This window comes from Taudactylus pleione, unplaced genomic scaffold (assembly GCF_031769625.1).
Source record: "Taudactylus pleione unplaced genomic scaffold, aTauple2 ptg000148l, whole genome shotgun sequence".
NCBI lineage: Eukaryota > Metazoa > Chordata > Amphibia > Anura > Myobatrachidae > Taudactylus > Taudactylus pleione.
In genome coordinates, this window is record NW_028284550.1 from 2,586,918 (window position 1) to 2,605,083 (window position 18,166).

The 18,166-nt window shown below is 45.9% G+C and overlaps 1 protein-coding gene across 1 annotated transcript in view; it reads left to right on the forward strand.

Moving 5' to 3' along the window:
* Positions 1–6,868: 6,868 nt before the first annotated feature.
* LOC148522293 (T-lymphocyte surface antigen Ly-9-like) overlaps positions 6,869–18,166 on the forward strand; it is a 66,408-nt gene continuing 55,110 nt past the window's right edge. Inside the window, exons 1-3 of the mRNA XM_088474156.1 lie at positions 6,869–6,929; positions 13,587–13,907; positions 16,327–16,599. Of these exons, the coding sequence (XP_088330282.1) occupies positions 6,869–6,929; positions 13,587–13,907; positions 16,327–16,599 (655 nt within the window). The remainder of the gene's footprint in view (positions 6,930–13,586; positions 13,908–16,326; positions 16,600–18,166) is intronic.

Sequence of the window (18,166 nt, forward strand, 5' to 3'; positions counted from 1 at the left end):
ACCTTGCAGTGCTGCCAGTAGTGGTCCCCCCTTGTAGTGCCCCCCTGTAGTCACCTCCAGTAGTGATCTCCCCCTTGGGGGCAGTAGTGGTCTCCCTCTTGTAGTGCCCCCAGTAGTGGTCTCCCTCTTGTAGTGCCCCAGTAGTAGTCCCTCCCTCTTGTAGTGCCCCCAGTAGTCCCTCCCTCTTGTAGTGCCCCCAGTAGTGGTTCCACCTTTGTAGTACCCCCAGTAGTAGTAGTCCCTCCATTGCAGTGCCTCCAGTAGTGGGCCCCTCTTGCAGTGCCCCCAGTAGTAGTAGTCCCCCCCTTGTAGTTCCCCCAGTAGTAGTAGTCCCCCCCTTGTATTGTCCCCAGTAGTAGTAGTCCCCCCCTTGTATTGCCCCCTGTAGTAGTAGTCCCTCCGTTGCAGTGCCTCCAGTAGTGGTTCCCCCCTTGTAGTGCCCCCAGTAGTGGTTCCCCCTTGTAGTTCCCCCAGTAGTAGTAGTCCCCCCCTTGTATTGCTCCCAATAGTAGTAGTCCCTCCATTGCAGTGCCTCCAGTAGTGGGCCCCTCTTGTAGTGCCCCCAGTAGTAGTAGACCCCCCCCTTGTAGTTCCCCCAGTAGTGGTAGTCCCCCCCATGTATTGCCCCCAGTAGTAGTAGTCCCCCCCTTGTATTGCCCCTAGTAGTAGTAGTCCCTCCGTTGCAGTGCCTCCAGTAGTGGTTCCCCCTTGTAGTGCCCCCAGTAGTAGTAGTCCCCCCCCTTGTAGTGCCCCCAGTAGTGGTCTCCCCCTTGTAGTGCCCGCCCCTCCCCCAGTAGACACATGTAATAAAAAAAAAAACACTTACCTGAATCCCCGCTCCCGCCGTCATCATCCGCTCCTCCGTCTGTCCTTCCCGGGCCAGGCCGCTCTGCATTATGGGAGAGACGTCATGACATCATGACGCCTCTCCCATTGCCCACTGCGGGAGCTGGAAGATGGAGCGGCTCCGGCAGTGGGCGCAGCAGCAGCTAATGAGAGTCTGACAGACTCTCATTGGCTGCTGATCAAAACAAACACACAGCTGCCGGAGCCGGCGGCTGTGTGTTAGTCAGTGTAGCGCTGACCGAACTCCGTCCGGTCAGCGCTACACACGCGGTGCAGTCTGTATCACACTGACACAGACTGCCCGCGGCCCGCATGACGCTCCGGCCCAGCCCGCCACTGATATGTACACACACACTACCGTTAACTTTTGTCATAAGCCAAATAACAGTCCAGCATGGACAGTGGAGCATGGGATGAAACCGGAGCGCCCAGAGGAAGCCCGCGCAAGCACAGGGAGAAAAGAGAATCTCCACACAGATGGCAATGATCGGAAATTAATATTACCTCAGTACTGTAAAGACCGTAATGCTAACCACTACGCCCTCTGTGCTGCCCTTACTCTCAGCAGTGACCATTACCTCAGTCTGTAGAATTCTGGACCAATGAGATTGAAGAGGGCAGATCTTGGTCTCAGAGAAATGCACAGAATGGGCCTACAGTATACAGTATTCTATCTGACAACCACCCACAACTCTGGCTTCATGCTCATCTGTGAGATACAAGGAGACAGGAAACCATAGACAAGTAAAATAAGACACATAAACCACAGGTAAGGTGGCGGCTTCTGGCCCCTTCTCTATACATACACATCATTGTCACCGGAGGTCTTCCTGCCCTTATTTGTACTGAGGAAGTTCCAGTAATGATCAGCACCCACTGGCATGGTAAAAGGACAGCTCAGTAACAGCACACAGCCAGGATTGCTTCCTAATGTGGCCAGCTGGGGTTACTGTCATTCTGAAAAAACGTCATCTTTAGTAAAATTGTTTCCAAGTATGGAGCCCACAAATGGTAAGGAGAACAGTCTATTTTTTTAATGGACATCAGCTGCCCATGAGCAGTCGGGAAGCCGACCGCCGGCTTCCCGACTGTCTAATCCCGGCAAGTGTCTAATGACAGGCGTTGAAATCCTGACGCCTGTCATTAGACCTACGCCGGGAGCCCAACACCCAGCTTACCGATCAAAGGTAAGCCCGGAACAGACAGCCGCGGGGGTGGGGGGCGGGTTTAGGTTAGGGGCTCCCAGTGGGGCCTTTGGGTTAGGCACCCCCCCAGGAGGTTAGGGTTAGGCTAGGGGAAGGGAGGGTTAGGGGGTAGGCAACCCCGGGGGGAGGTTAGGGTTAGACACCCCCCCGGGAGACTTAGGGTTAGGCACTTGGGGCGGAGGTTAGGGTTAGACACCCCTAACGGCGAGTTAGGGGGGGTAGGATTAGGTTAGTTTATACTTACCTTTGGACGTTCGGGATCTTCGCCCCTGCTGGGCTTCCGCTGTCGGCATTTGAACCCATGCGGCCGCGGTAAATCATACTGATTCCGCGCAGCCATAGAGCTCTTCTTGCCTTCACTCCTCTATAAATAATTCCTTGAAATTATTTCTCCTAAATCTGTATGTATACTTCATCACCAATTTCCACTGTATCATTATAATTCATAGATTTATATATATTCTTCAATAAACTATCCACGATATCCAAACTGAATGTTCTAACATCTTGAACTTCACCAGACTCTTCATTAGATATATTCTCTTCATGAACAAACTCAGGTGAAAGTGATTCATAATTAAAGTCCAGACTAGTTTGAGATCTAATCTCTTATCTCCCTGTGACTGCAAAATTTCTTTCTTAAGCGCCCCATACACGGTGCGATTTTTTGCATGATTTCGATCAATCGTGCACATCGTGTGTTTTGGTATGTTTGCGATGCCAATGCGGTCCCCACCGTTGTATAGTTGGATCATATATCTTAAGGAAAACCATAAGATTGCGATCTATTGTGTAGGATGTATTATGATGTATGTATGATCGTAGCGATCCATCGTACACCATTTGACCACATCGTATGGAGACTTTCAAAAGGAAGACTCGCAAGGGCAATCGTACAACACATCGTGAGGTTTCTAATCGCACAGTGTATGGGCCGCTTAACGGAAAGATTTTTTTTCATCCACTTTATTAAGTCTTGTAACCGTTTAGACTGGCTATCCGAATGAGAAGACACTTTCTGACACTCATTGCAGAACTTAGCATCCTGATTACTAGTAAAGGACTTACCACATGCAGGACAATATAACCAAAGTGCCCTCTATGAGGACTTACCTCTTCTGGCCACATATATAGGGGTATTCAATATGAAACGTAAACTTCGCCGTCTAAGTTTTCACCGCACATCGGAGCTTTTTCCAGTGAAAAAGTATCGCGCGCGCTCCCGCTTATCCCCGTATTCAATATGAAATCGGCGAAAACGGGACCCGGTGATACTCGGATCGGTGAAAACAAACGGGAATTTTTTTGAAATAATTTTAGGACCCCCCTAAAGATGTCCAGACCTCGGGGATCACTATGGGTACCCCCGTTTTTGCCTGCAGAAGAAAGTCGGGGTTTTTAAATAGCCACGGCAGGTGGTCCCATCAAATTTGGGGTACATGAAAATGGGTACTAGCATATTTTTAAGTCCCTAAAGTTATTTTTTAAAAATTCTGCAAAAATGCACCTGCCGCTACTTTGCACAATGAAAAAAACACCTGCCACATACTTGGGGACCCCACAAGAAATAATTTAGTTAGTTTGGCATTGTTGTTACCTAAAAATAATTTTTAAACCCCCAATTTTTTTTTTTTTTAGGGTGTCCCGATTTTTTTTTTTTACATTTTTTTTGGAACATTTCGTTTTAAGGGACATTCCCAAAATTACAGGCTATTTTTTTTTTATAAGCCTACACCCCCAAACCCCTATTCTGCATTTTTTTTTCACTTGCTATAGTGATTTGAAAAATTATCCCTGTTTTTTTAAAGTGACCCTTGACCCCATTTAAGGAAGAAAACGGGAATTTTCAGGAAATATGCCTGGGACCCCCCTAAAGATGTCCAGACATGGGGATCACTATGGGTACCCCCGTTTTTGCTTGCAAAAGAAAGTTGGGTATTTAAATAGCTTTGCCAGGTGTTTTTTCCTGCCGCGGCTATTAGAAACCCAGACTTCCTCCAGTAGCTAAAAATGGGGGTACCCATAGTGATCCCCCATGTCTACACATCTTTAGGGGGGTCCCTAGAATATTTCCCAAAAATTCCCGTTTTTGTTGAACCTGTAAAAAAAAGTAGCAAAATGTACAATAAAAATGACATAAGGTCCCCCCCCAAAAGCCAAACCAGCCCCAGGCTTGCCAGCCAGTGGATATTCTACGTGGAGAAGGGGACCGAACATCTGGTATAGGCAAGTATGTGTGAATGGGTAGGTGTGTGTAATAAAGTTATACTGTCACGGTGTGTGTGTTTTGTCTTTTTGTAACTATTTATGTTACAGTGAAATTACAGGTGCCGCATGTCTGCTGGCACTTATAGTTCCACAAGTGCAAAATGGCAGGCATGCTGGCACTTGTAGTTCCACTGTAAAGTACAATAGTATTACATTATTTGGCCCCCCTATTACCCCCATACCCACCGCTCCAGGAGTATGGGGATGAGCCCCAGGCTTCAGCGTAAGCCTGTGGTGCTCGGGAGAGGTGGGACCCTTTTTTGGGGGGGTCCCCGACTCCGAGATCACCGGCTTGCTCTGACCGACTTGGGGTGTAATGCTTTGGACCTGGAGTCCCGGTAATTGGGTCTCCGGGCAGTGGCATTACACCCCGGTCGGTTGGGTCTGGTGCTGGTCTTAAATATAGGGGGTACCCCACGTCTTTTTTGCCCCCTATATTTAAAACCAGCACTAGTCCCTGCAGCCTGGTGTTGGTTTCTAAAATACGTTGGAACCCTACAGATTTTGTTCCCCGTATTTTTAGAAACCACCACTGGCTGGCAAGCCCAGCTCTGGTTTGGCTTTTGGGGGGGGACCTTATGTCATTTTTTTTTGTAAATTTTTGCTACTTTTTTTTTTTTTTCAACAAAAACTCCCGTTTTTGTTGAACCTGTAAAAAATATTTTCCGGAAATATTCTAGGGACCCCCCTAAAGATGTGTATACATGGGGGATCACTATGGGTACCCCCATTTTTAACTACTGAAGGAAGTCGGGGTTTCTAATAGCCACGGCAAGTGTATAAATGCGACTTTGAAGAAAGTGATGCAGAAGAGCATTTAGAATATTTTGGAGGAAAAATAACTATGCCCAGCAAATTTGGGGTACTTGAAAATGGGGGTCAGCATATTTTAAAGTTGCTAAAGTGACTTGAAAAAATCGTCAAAAACTCACCTGCCACCATACTTGTGGACCCACCCAGAGTCAAGTTAGCTATTTTTTCCACCAACATTTGTCCACCAACATTTATTTATTTTGGTCCCCAAATTCAATGTGCTTTTTTTGGGGTGTCCCGATTTTAATTTTTTTTTTATTTTTGACACAGATCGTTCCAAGGGGTCATTCTGAAGGGTGCAGGCTATTTTTTTTAAGCCTGCACCCCTAAACCCCAATTCTGCACTTTTTCTCGCCACGTATTCAGTGGTGAAAAGTTATTCCCGTTTTTTTTCAAAGACTTTTCGAACCTGCGAAAAGTCTTTGAAATTGAATACGGTGTAAAACCAAAACCAGCGAAAATGACGTCATCGGTGCGAAATTATTGCAAAAACTGACTCTTCGCTCCAAATTGAATACCCTGATAGCCTTTTGGGGAGAAGGTTCCTTTTCCATTGTTTGTCAGAGGCTAGATACCAGCAACAGCCGAGAAGTAACATTGGGGAGCTAAGCAGCTCCATTCTGTCCGATGTGTCCCGCGCCATCTTTAAATCCTTTCACCCCTTGACCTTCGGTGAACTCCTGTGTCAGGCTACCGCTGAGATGGCCGCGTCATTGGGACTTGTGCCCGTCGCTAACTGTCCCCAGCACCACTGCTTTGCACTTAGAATCCCGGCACTTCCGCCCACCATTCCGCATGGGGAGGACAGAACAGGCAGCCGGATACATGCAAGGGCAAACATCGGTGTATATCGGGCGCGCTCAGGAGGCCTATTTGATTTGCCTCAGCCTCTCCCCAGGGCGCTTCCCTCCTCCAGATCGCGGCTACCAGAGGCGCATTTATTGGGAATAAAATTAGAGTAAGAGTCCCTTAGAACGAAATAAAAATTCCTACACTCTAGCTAGGAGACAGGAAAGAAAAAAGACTGAGGAATGATGGTGGGGGGGGATGGGGAGTCTATATACCCGGAGTGGACGGACACTACAGGGAAAAAACTTCCTGCCTAATACTAGGGGAAAGGGATGTTATCTCAGAGCAATGGCTGCCATGAAGTAGGAAGAAATAATGATATTGATCATATCAGGGGCGTTTCTAGAGAGGAGGGGGCCTGTGTGCAGTCTCCGACACAGGCCCCCTCCTCTCTGTCCGGCGGCGGGCAGCGCACTGAGCTGTGTGCGGCCAGCGCCAGAGTTATAGACTCTGGGCACTAGGGTGTGCCCAGAGTCTATAGAGTATGCGCAGGTCACCGGGAAAATGGCCACGGCGGACATTTTCCCTGTACTGTGCATACGTCGGGAAAATGGCCACGGCGGCCATTCTCCAATCATTTTTACAGCGCCGGACCCCTGCGCTGACGTGGGACTCTGGAGAGGTAAGTATTACTATGGGTGTAGGGTGTGTGGTGCGGGGCCCCCCTGGACCCAGGCCCATGTGCCACGTACACCCTGCACCCATTATAGATACGCCTCTGGATCATATTGTACTGCACAAATAGAAATAGGTTGTGGGAAATGAAACTGGTGTGTTGATAGCGTCCATTAACCATCATGTGGTTTAAGCAGTGGGCAGGTCTGATGTTTCCTGCACCTTGAGGGGAAGTTCCACTGCATTGTAAGAGTTCTTGTTGTGCTGAAAAGATGCTGGACAGGACCCCAGGGCTGATCTTTATCACGGTGTCAACATGTCTCCTGGTTTCAGGTGAGTGAAGCTACAGTGTAAATATTCTCGGCACTTGGCAGTGTAATTAGAATCACTAGATCATATGTACTTAGATCAAACCTGTTCCTAATGCCTTTGCTGACATTGCAGCCATTTTGTGGTGCTCCGGAAACGTCCCTATATTTCAGTACTGACCAACGGCACAACAACATCCCACATTTTCTGCTTATTAGATGCAAGTCTTAAGGTGCCCATCCACTAGGCGATTAAATTGAACGATTACGTTATCATTATCGTTCATTAATCATTTGCAATAGTTCTCTAAAATGTCTAAAACGACCAGCGATGCGCGTGCCCGCTGGTCGTTTAGGCATCTATCATCAGGCAAACATGCTGGACAACCAGACGATAACATCAGGTTGAGCAGTGTTTGCAGATGATTGATGAGCCTGCACTGAATGACTGCTCGGTCAGTGCAGGCTCATCACAGACTGACAAACGACTGCACGATTACAATGTCGTAATCGTGCAGTCTTTTGCCTGTCTTCTAGTGGATGTCAATATAAAAGTATTCACAAAGTACCCTCCGCCAACCTGACCGTTGAGGCAAATGATTATTTGGCATCTGGATTCGATCTAACTATAACTTAGCAGACCGGAAGCAGTAGACTGTGTTTAGCATCAAGTAAGTGAAATTACAGAAAAGTATTACAGAGGTGTTAAGTTTCACATGAATACAACACAGAATACCACTGTGCATTGTATTTGTACACTTAAGGTGCCCACACACATACCGATCTGCCCACGATCAGCCGATGTTTAAGATTTCCCTTGAAACTCTCCCCGGCAGCTCTGCACACAATTTGGTGTCCAATCTTCAAACGATCTCTCCTGCATCCAGACTTTTCACTGTGTATTGTATCCTAGATTGTCAGATCTGCCCTACAGCACGGCAGATCTGACGATGCGATGTGCAACCAGCGGGGAAGCGCATCGCATCGTGATCGGGAGTGGGGACTCACAATTTCGGCATATTTTACACGATCTGTCGTTCCAATGTGTCGAAATCGGCCAGATCGGGTAAAATATCGCTATGTGTGTGGGCACCTTTACATTTTGCAGATTGGATAGAGATTAGAGGACGATGGTCCGTTCATTCTTAGTGAATACGGTCGGGGTAACACTGACATGGTGTAAGAATCCATGCAGTGAAACACGCACAATTTCTGAGACCATTCAGGAACTAGGGAAATATTTATCAGAATCAATTTTGAAAATAACGCACATCTGTAGAAGAGAGGATTTGCTGTAATCACTGATAGGCTATAAAGCGATGACAATTGTGTGTCAACTGCTTTGCTAACATTTATTGCAAACATTATATCCAAGCATAGCTATGATACATACTGAATATTATGCCTGGTGATTTTCCGGTACTAAGACCAGCAAAGAATATAACAGTACTGATAGCGGCCTTTTAAACCACATTTTAGGAACAGGTTATACTATCTGCACTGCCTATTTAAGTATAGTGAATATAAATCACTAAATGCATGGCGCCAAGGATAATAGGGAATTTTCATTGTCTGTGTACCAGGGGAGCAAATGGAGATGCGTGCTAAATATATCAACAATTATATCTCTTGAAAGGAAGTAAAACTGAGCATCAGGGAGAGACGCTGAAGTACAGAGAAAGACCAAAATGTGAGATGAAACTGAAATACTGTGTTCATTTTACACGATATACTGTAGCAATATAGTAACACGGTCTCTGGTGCATTTCCACTTCAGGGAAGCCTGGAATATAATACTTACAGTGTCTGCGTTTTGCTAGTTATAGGTCAGTCTTCCCTTTATGCCGCTATAGTCTCTCTGACTGCAGGATGTAAGAGAATCATTTCTCTGTCATTTCAGTGTCTCCTTGTTTCATTCCCCTGATTGCTTCTCCTGTGTTTACTTTGCCATATTAGCACTGAACCCAATGCATGTATGTAAATTGGCACCAGCCATACAGGGCTTCTTAAAAATGGTGCAGCCAGAGCAGCATTTCACTGAATTTTCCCTAGAATTCGAACATCGGGGGTACTGAGAGGAGGAGGCAGGACTCCCACCAGCATAAAGTTCTAATCGTTAGAGAGGAGGGAAAATATGAATGGAGCAGACCAAGAGGAGACGCTTGTTGCATTTGAAAACTATATTTGAATACTGTATATAACAACTTTGAAAATGTCCTCAAGTGAAGCTAGAAAGCCATAAGGCGCTATGATGGAGGCGGCACTTATGAGGATTGTTATAGGACAGGCGAGCCAAGAGTCCTCTGTGTCGTAGAAGAAGAACATTGGAGTCACCGGCCTTAGAAACCACCTATTTACAGCGGGTTGGGTATGAAATATCGGCGGCTCAGTAGCTGCCGGTTCAAATCCCAACAGCGGCATCACGCTACATGAAGATCCCGACAGGGGTGGTAAGTATGCTATCCCTCCCCCTTAACCCTCCCTTAGTGGTGCCTAACCCTAACCTCCCCCCAGTGCCTAACTCCAACCTCCCCCCGGTGGTGCCTAACCCTAACCCCCCTTCTGGTAACCTAACCCCTCTTTCCCGTAGGCTAACCTTAAGTCTCCCCCGAGTGTGCCTAAACTTATCCCCCCTAAGAGCTAAGAAGCCCTGCTTACCTTCGTTTGGGATGCCGGTTGTCAGGATTTCAGCATCAGGCTAAAGGTAGGCGTAAGGATTTCAACGCCTATCTTTAGTCCCGGGCCGGGCTTCCAACGTCTGGTCTGAAGGCCGGCATCCCCGCCGCCAGTAATATGACTACATACAATTTAGAGTACCTCAGAGGCCAAGTAACTGCTGCACTAAGTTTAAGCATCAGACACATCGAGCCAATCATCAACTGCTGACAGGAGACCGCCTGAGTCAGGCCTTCATGCTAGCACTGCTGCAAGTAGAGAATGAATAAGAAGAGACTTACTTAAGCCAAGGAACAGACTATGGACATCACACCAGTGGAAAAATGTCCTTTGGAATCAAAATGTGTCAGATTTGAACTCTGCAACCCAACCATCATATTTTCAGGAGAGGCAGAGAAGTTGAGTGTCTGGATGTGTGGTTGTGCAGTTCTCACTGTGACGCATAGGGGAGGTGGTGTGATGGTATAGGGTTGCTTTCCTGGTGCTACGGTTTGGTGATGTATTATAGTAGAAGGCAGACTAAATCATCATGGCTATCTCAGCAATCGGCAGTGACACACCCTACCATCTGGGTTGCACTTAGTCCTTTTTTCAAACCCAGCAGTGACCCAAAAAACACCCCCAGGCTGTGTAAGAACTATGTGACAAAGACGGGTAAAGATGGAGCACTGCATCAGGTGACCTGGCCTCCAGTCACTTGACTAAATCCAATAGAGATGGTTTGGGTTCAGTTGGACCAGCAGCCAACAAGTGCCCAGCATATATGGAAACTCCTTCAAGACTGTTGGAAAAGCATCCTAGGTGGCGGCCTTATGAAGCTGGGTGAGAATGCCAAGTGTCTGCAAAGCTGTAATCACGGCAAAGATAGACTACTTTGAAGAATCTAAAATAAAATATAGTTTTTATTTGTTTACCATTTTTCTGCTCACTGCATAATTCCATGGGGTCTATTTGCTAAGCCTTAGGTGGAGATAAAGTACCAGCCAACCAGCTCCTGTCATTTTTCAAAAATAGCCTGTGACATGGCAGTTAGGAGCTGGTTGGATGGTACTTTATCTCCATTTAAGGTTTAGTAAATAGACCCCCGTGTGTGTTATTTTAAGGTGATGACTTTACATTTTAGTGTGGACATGTTAAAAGTTGACCTTTTGACTGTGTCGACCTAAATGTGTGCACAATTATGGTCGACCTAATGACCAGGTCAAACTTTTTATTGTCGGCATTCAGAACCAGTCGACCTTTCGTACCACACCCGATCCCACAGTAAATACACCGTACATCAAGTCGATGTTGGAGTGCTTACAATCTGCATTGCAAATGTACAGACCACGCAGCTGTAAAGTGGGCGACTCGCCGCTCGTACATTTCAGAGATTAGCATTTGCATGTTCCCGCTACATCGGCTGCATTACCAACAAACTATGAAGCCCTTGCACAACCACACGCTCAGATGTACACCAGGGAAGGACTCTGTATCAGTATTTATATAAAGACGCAGACGGGCGACCACCAATAGATGCAGCCGCTCCTGCGTCCACCTATGAACCAGCCCTATTTACTCCTCTCAGTAATCCCACATTAACCAGAAAGTCAGTTGCTTGGCTGATCTTGTGTCGACAAACTATGGGACTAGAATGTTGCATAAATCCAGTTACCAGATGCGCCATTAATACAGTAACATTAGCCCATCTACAGTCACCATCCTGTAAACATTAGCTCCCCGTTTTGTAAACATTAGCTCCCCGTCCTGTAAACATTAGCTCATCTATAGTCACCATCCTGTAAACATTAGCTCCCCGTCCTGTAAACATTAGCTCCTCTACAGTCACCATCCTGTAAACATTAGCTCCCCATCCTGTAAACATTAGCTCACCATCCTGTAAACATTAGCTCCCCATCCTGTAAACATTAGCTCACCATCCTGTAAACATTAGCTCATCTACAGTCTCCATCCTGTAAACATTAGCTCCCCATCCTGTAAACATTAGCTCATCTACAGCCAGTCTTGAAATTGAAGAGGGAATCTGGCAGCGCAGTTCTGAAAACGGACAGGTACAAAAACACAGGTCAATAGTTGGTTTAAGCTGCATACACACAACGATTTTTTGAACGATTATCGTTAAACGATATCGTTTAACGATAATCGTTTGAAAAAATCGTTCACTTTCTGAGTCAAATGATGAACGATCATCGTTCATGCGCATTCACGTTTGTAGTTCAGTCAGACTTGTCAACTGAACGATTTTCATTAAGGGAATATGCAAAAATCGTTTGTAGTTCATAAAAATCGTTCATTACACTTTAAAAAATCTGACAGATAATCTGACAGACAATCGTTCATAAAAATCGTTCAGAAAATCGTTGGTAACAAAATCGTTGTGTGTGTATGCAGCTTTAGAAATAAAAACTGCGAAAGCAAGGAAGTAGGATGACTCATATCTGAATGTAGGTTTCACTTCTATAGCAATCACTGGTGAAATCAGGCCTCAGAGTATAGTTTGTAAAGGAACTTTAGCACCCACACGGCAGCTTGCAGCTGACAAAAAGTATGCCGTCATTTAGAAACAAAACATGTACAAAATAAAAGATTTTTTAATAGAATTAAATTTTATTTTTTTTAAACATACCGGTACTTGCGGACGTTTTGGCTGTTCCCTCCAGGGTTCAGGGGGCGTAGGTGCAGCAAGTGTGCTTCAAAATCATTAACAAGTGTCAGACCACACTGCTAGGAAATTGGAAAACAAATCTTATTCTCCAAGCAGCAATTTCCTACTCTGTAGGAGGGATGTAGTTATCATACCTTCAGCCGGCATCCCGGCTGACGAAATCCCGGTGCCGGAATGCCACTACCTGGCCAAAAGACCGGCACCGTAATACAGACAGTAGTTGGCATGCCGATCATAAGTATAGTGGGGATGGTTAGGTCTTAGCTGTGGGGTGGAGGTGGGGTGAGGGCTAGGTTTAAGTTTCACGGGGGGGGATAGGGCTAGGCTAGGGGAGGGTGGGTTAAGGTTAGGCACCAAGGGGGTGGGTTAGGATGCAGGAACAGAGTGTTAGGGGGAGAAGGGGGGAGGGTTCCCATACTTACCGGACCCCTGTCAGGATCCTGAGCATTGGGATGCCAGTGTCAGTATATTGACAGCAGGCATCCAGACTGCCAGGATTTCATACAGATTCCCTGTAGGGGACATGGTATAACTGGATGCAAAACATCCGGCTTTAAATCATATAAGAGCCCTGCTTTGGAGGGGCAAAAAAGTTATTAGGCTATTGGATTTAGAGAGTACAAGGCAGCACTGGGCCACTCGTGGCACCATGGTATTTGGGCAGGAAGTAAATATGTTAAAATATAGTTGACCACTTATGGCACTTATAGCCCATGGGTGTTCTTAAATGTTGGCACTTGTAGAATGCACTTATCCAGTTCTCGGCTCATTACCTTGCTTAATACTTCTGCCCCAGGTCTTTTTTTTTTCTTTTTGGAATAATAAATGCTTAATACATCACCCAGGCAGTTTTCCTTCTTCCGCTCGGATTTACCATTTAATGTTTAGCAATTTAAATGGTTTACACACCGCACATGAAAATATGTTGTTTCCCAATTGCACAGTTTAGATCTCCACCCAAAATTTTGTTCCAGAAGTTGCAGACACTTTCAACAAAACCTCAGCTATCGTATAGTGACCGACTGATCTAAATAATCTGTATGAGATATATTTAAGAACTATCTAGTGTTAACAGAGTTTGGGAATCTGTGCCCTATTACAGTCCAGGTTTTAAGGATATCCTTGCTTGAGCCCAGATAGTTAAATCAAACTGACTGAGGTACTAATTTAGTCACCAGTGCTCAAGCATGCAGATCCTTAAAATCTGGAGGGAAATGGTGGAGTTTGGAAACGTCTGTATTAGGGAAATGGGGTCACACTTCTGTGAAACGCGTCTGCAGAATATATTTTAGACCATTGGTTTGGTAATTAAATTGATTGGTATTGTCCCGTTTCCTGCAGCCGGAGATGGCGCTCCTATGCAAGTGACCGGCCTTATAAACCAGTCTGTCCAGCTGTCCAACTACCTGCATCTCCTGCTTCCTATAGAAGAGATAATGTGGCAATTTTCAACCAATGGAAGAACTGTTAAAGTGGCGGAAGTTACAAACAGAATTTGGACGATGTACCATCCCCAATTTAACAACCGGATTCAGAGACTTAATAATGGAGAAACGTTGGTAATCACACAACTAAGCACGATGGATAGTGGAGTGTACACTGCGGAGATCATACTTACCAGCAAACAATTATTCACAGCATCGTTTAATCTCAGCGTGTACGGTATGTGAGCATGCAGAAGTCCTCTACACAAGCTTCTAAAATACAATCAGTATCTAGATAGTGTTAGGTACAGGTTGAGTCTCCCATATCCAAAATGCTTGGGACCAGGGGTATTTTGGATATCGGAATATTCCGTATTTTGGAATATTTGCATAAAATAATGAAATATCTTGGGAATGGGACCCAAATCCAAACATAGAATGCATTTATATGTTATATACACCTTATACACAGTCTGCAAGTAATTTTGTACAATAGTTGCAATAATTTTGTGGCTCAAAGTTTGTGTACATACATGAAATTTATTTATGTTTCATATACACCTTATACACACAGCCTGAAGGTTATTTTATACTATAGGTTTTACTATCTCAGTCATGCTCAAAAAATTCCGTATTTCGGAATATTTGGATATGGGAGACTCAACCTGTATATGAAAAAAAGCACTGCACAGAAATTATTATATACACACACCCCAAACTCCACAGTGTAGCAGCACTTCTGTACAAAGAACAGGAAAGATGCTGCACGGTTTGGCCAGTATTAAATTTCTTATGTGGCCATCACGGGTGTGGATTGAAATATCTACTGTAAAAAAGGTAGACAATGTCTAGATCAGTGATTCCCAACCTCGGTCCTCAAGGCACACTAACAGTCCTGGTTTTAGTGATATCCATGCTTAAGCACAGATGGTTACATCAAAATAACTAAGGTACTAATTAAGTCACCTGTGCTCAGCTATGGCTATCCTTAAAACCTGGACTGTTAGTGTGCCTTGAGGACAGTGGTTGGGAACCCCTGGTCTAGATAGACACCAGATGTTAGACAGTCAATAGGCCAACAGGGACAAAAGGTCCACAAACTAAAGGTTGACATGTAAGAAGGTCGACATATACAAATGGTCAACATGGTCAAAAGGTCGACATGAGAAAGGTAGACACAAAAATGGTCAACACATTGTTTTTTGAAAACAAAAAAACAATCTTCACCCTAAACCACATACTGGTGCCATACCCTAACCATCGTGGTAGGTGCCTGACCCTAACCGTGCCTTCTAGTGCCTAACCCTCCCTCCTGGTGCCTAACACTAACAATCGGGGTAAGTGCCTACCTTTTTCATGTTGACCTTTAGTTAGTGTGTCGACCTTTTGTCCCCATCAACCTATTTACTGTCTAACATCTGGTGTCTATCTAGACATTGTCTACCTTTTTACTGTAGATCTTTAGACCGGATCCCGGCCATCACACAGGTCTCACCATATTTTTTTGCTGATCTTAGAACCGTCCTTATTGCATTGCAGATTGTATTATGAACGGGGAGCGGCTATAATCAACCAATTGCATTATAAAGACGCCTCCAACTTCTCAAGGGAAGTGGGAGAAATGCACAAGGGCTTTCTGGTCTTCCGGGCCACTGGGAGGACTTCCTGAGATTCAGGAGTCTCCTTCTGGGAGAGCAGGAAAGCGTTACTGACGGGAACTTTTATATGAAACATTTTCAGTTCTGATAAACTTCTGAAATGACCTTGGGATAATTTTTTCAGAAGCTCATTTATAAAATATACAATTAGTCACCCTCTGGGAAAGTCCCCTTGGGCCTTTTCTTCTGGAAGTCAACATCGGAGAAATTGGTCCCGCAGACACACACAGTCACTTTTTATTGCAAATGATTTATCATATCCATATGGACAGGGCAGGCTCCAGAAGGAGCCGTGCCCTGTGCAGAACGGGAGTGAGGCGCTCGTTACATGTGGGTGGGGCTTAATTACCATAGACCACACCCCTAAATGCTGTTTGTGGACGTTTCCGTATGGCAGGCCTCCTGTTTAACGTCAGGCAGGGGGAGAGCCCAGCACTCCGTCAGTAGCTGGGCAGCCCCCAGCCCTCTCCCTGCACTGAAAGCGCGCGGCATCCATTCTCTTCTCCGGGGTCCAGCACTGCTGCGGCGGTCTACGTGCCCAACCTCCCGACCACCAGTGGGTGGAACAGCAGGGCAGTGCCCAAAAAGCTGGACTGTCCCGCTGAAAGCAGGAATTGTTGGGAGGGTTGCCCCCTCTATGGGGTAGCGCTCCTGTTCGACCGCACTGGTCGAACGTGCCTCGAGCCGGCCCTGCATATGGGCAATTCTTCACTTTTATATCATGCATTTTAGGGTTATATTGTAGATGACCATTAACATTTTACTTTAGAAAGTAGGTCAGGCAACTCTCCCGGGCCCCCAGTAGAATAGACCAGCCACCCAGATTCCCAGTGATAACACAATGCCCACAGTGCCTGGCTATATCTAAGGCTCCACCATTGAGCAGTGTAGGGGGGGCATGATGATGCAATTTGCACCACTATGCCCTGTGCACCTTCCACCTGGACCATAACTTCCTCTGATCAAGTATGCCATTAATAGCTTCCTTTCCGATTACAGAACCTGTTCCTCACCCAGCTGTAAGGATTGGATGGGAGAAGAGGACCAGTGACTGGTGTAATATGACTCTCCATTGTTCTGTCCCAACAAACACATCAGCATTGTCCTATACCTGGAGATACAGAGACAGAGACTCTGAGTACCAGCTGTATAATAATGGTGACACCATCCAGGTGTCACTGCAGCCGGAGTCCTGGGACACTGAGCTCCTGTGTATAGTACATAACCCAGGGGATCAGAAGAACAGCTCTCTCCATGTCTGCATGGCTCCAGGTGAGATGTGAAGAACAGTCACTCTGTATGTAGATTTGATTTGTAATGTATCAGTTTTACAAAAAGTGTGGCACTACAGGTCTAAGCTGGTGCTTGTATATCTACAATGGCCATTGTGCCCCTTCAGTCATGGGTTTGCTGCACTTGTGGTTCCCAAGCTGTTAATGGTTACAATGGTGTGCTCTGAAACACATTCTAAAATACTTTAACATTACTACACCATGGGCACTTCGCCAAGCCTCTACAGTACCTGGTGGTTTCTACTCTTAGGACAGACCTCTTGTCCATAGCACAATGTGTTTTCTGATTTACTGCGTCTTGCCGCATATACAGTTTTTTGGTTGCAGCAAGTTCTATTGACCCCAGTCGATTTAGTAATGCATTCATCATCACTTAATTTTTACAAAAGCAAGTGAAAATGAAGTGATCGGGACATTAATCTGAAGGTAAAGCAGGAGATATCACAGATACCTTCCCCTTCTGGAATGGAACCCTGTCCCCATACACTAGTATCACAGATATCTCCTGCTTATCTTACTCTCCCGATGTGACCCGCTGCCCCCATACACTAGTATCACAGATAACAGAAATACCTTCCCCTTCTGGAATGGCCACTGTCCCCATACACTAGTATGGGGACAGAATTCATCAAGCTCTGAAAATATTATATTTTCGGAGCTTGACTGCGGAAGCATTCACCATCTTCAGATGGCGAATCCTCCCGGTACCCGCTCCTTCTCTAATGGAAGGAGTCCCGGGTCACAAAGAGGGATCCTTTTGGATCCCTCCTCCTCTGTCCGGCTCCTTCCGCCGGACGTCGGGGGCTCTTGTGCGCATGCGTGACCTGTAGGTTGAGCATTCTTACTTCCATCACTGCTACGAAAGGAGCAGTGAAAAGATTCACGGCTTCAAAAAGGAGCAGTGAAGCTGCTCACTGGACGGCTGATTTTCGCATCAGCTGTCACCGCGCCAGAGCAATGAGGAATTGCTCCGGAATCCGCGGCGAGTTAGCATGTTAATTATCGGGGTCCAGCCCCCATAATTAACCAGCTGGGCCAGAGAGGATAGACCAATGATTCCCCTCTCAGCCATTAAAGTGCACCTCGTATCAGTCATACTGTCCCAACATCAGCTGTAAGATGGCGGGGCTGGCGGAAACATGGTCCACACATTGAGGAGGTGCGTAGTGTGATCAGATTTCTATGTCTAAAGGGCACATCAGCAGCTGATTCATCCCCAACTTGTCGATGTGTACAGTGATCACGTCATTTCACAGAAAAGGGTTTGGGATTGGTGCATTGCCTTTGATAACGTCCACCACAGATGACAATTTGTGTCACATTGGAGGTCTGATGCAGGAGGACAGACACTTTCGAGTTATTGTTATGGCTGATGGACTGAACATCTCAGTGGGTACTGTGCACAATATTGTTCACGTTGGGTACTGAAGCAACTCCCACAAGTTCACAAAACCAATAGGATGGGATTGTCTCTGAAGCACTCAGCGTATTGTTACAGGCGATGAAATGTGGGTGCTACATGTGACACTGGAGATTAGGCCAGCATC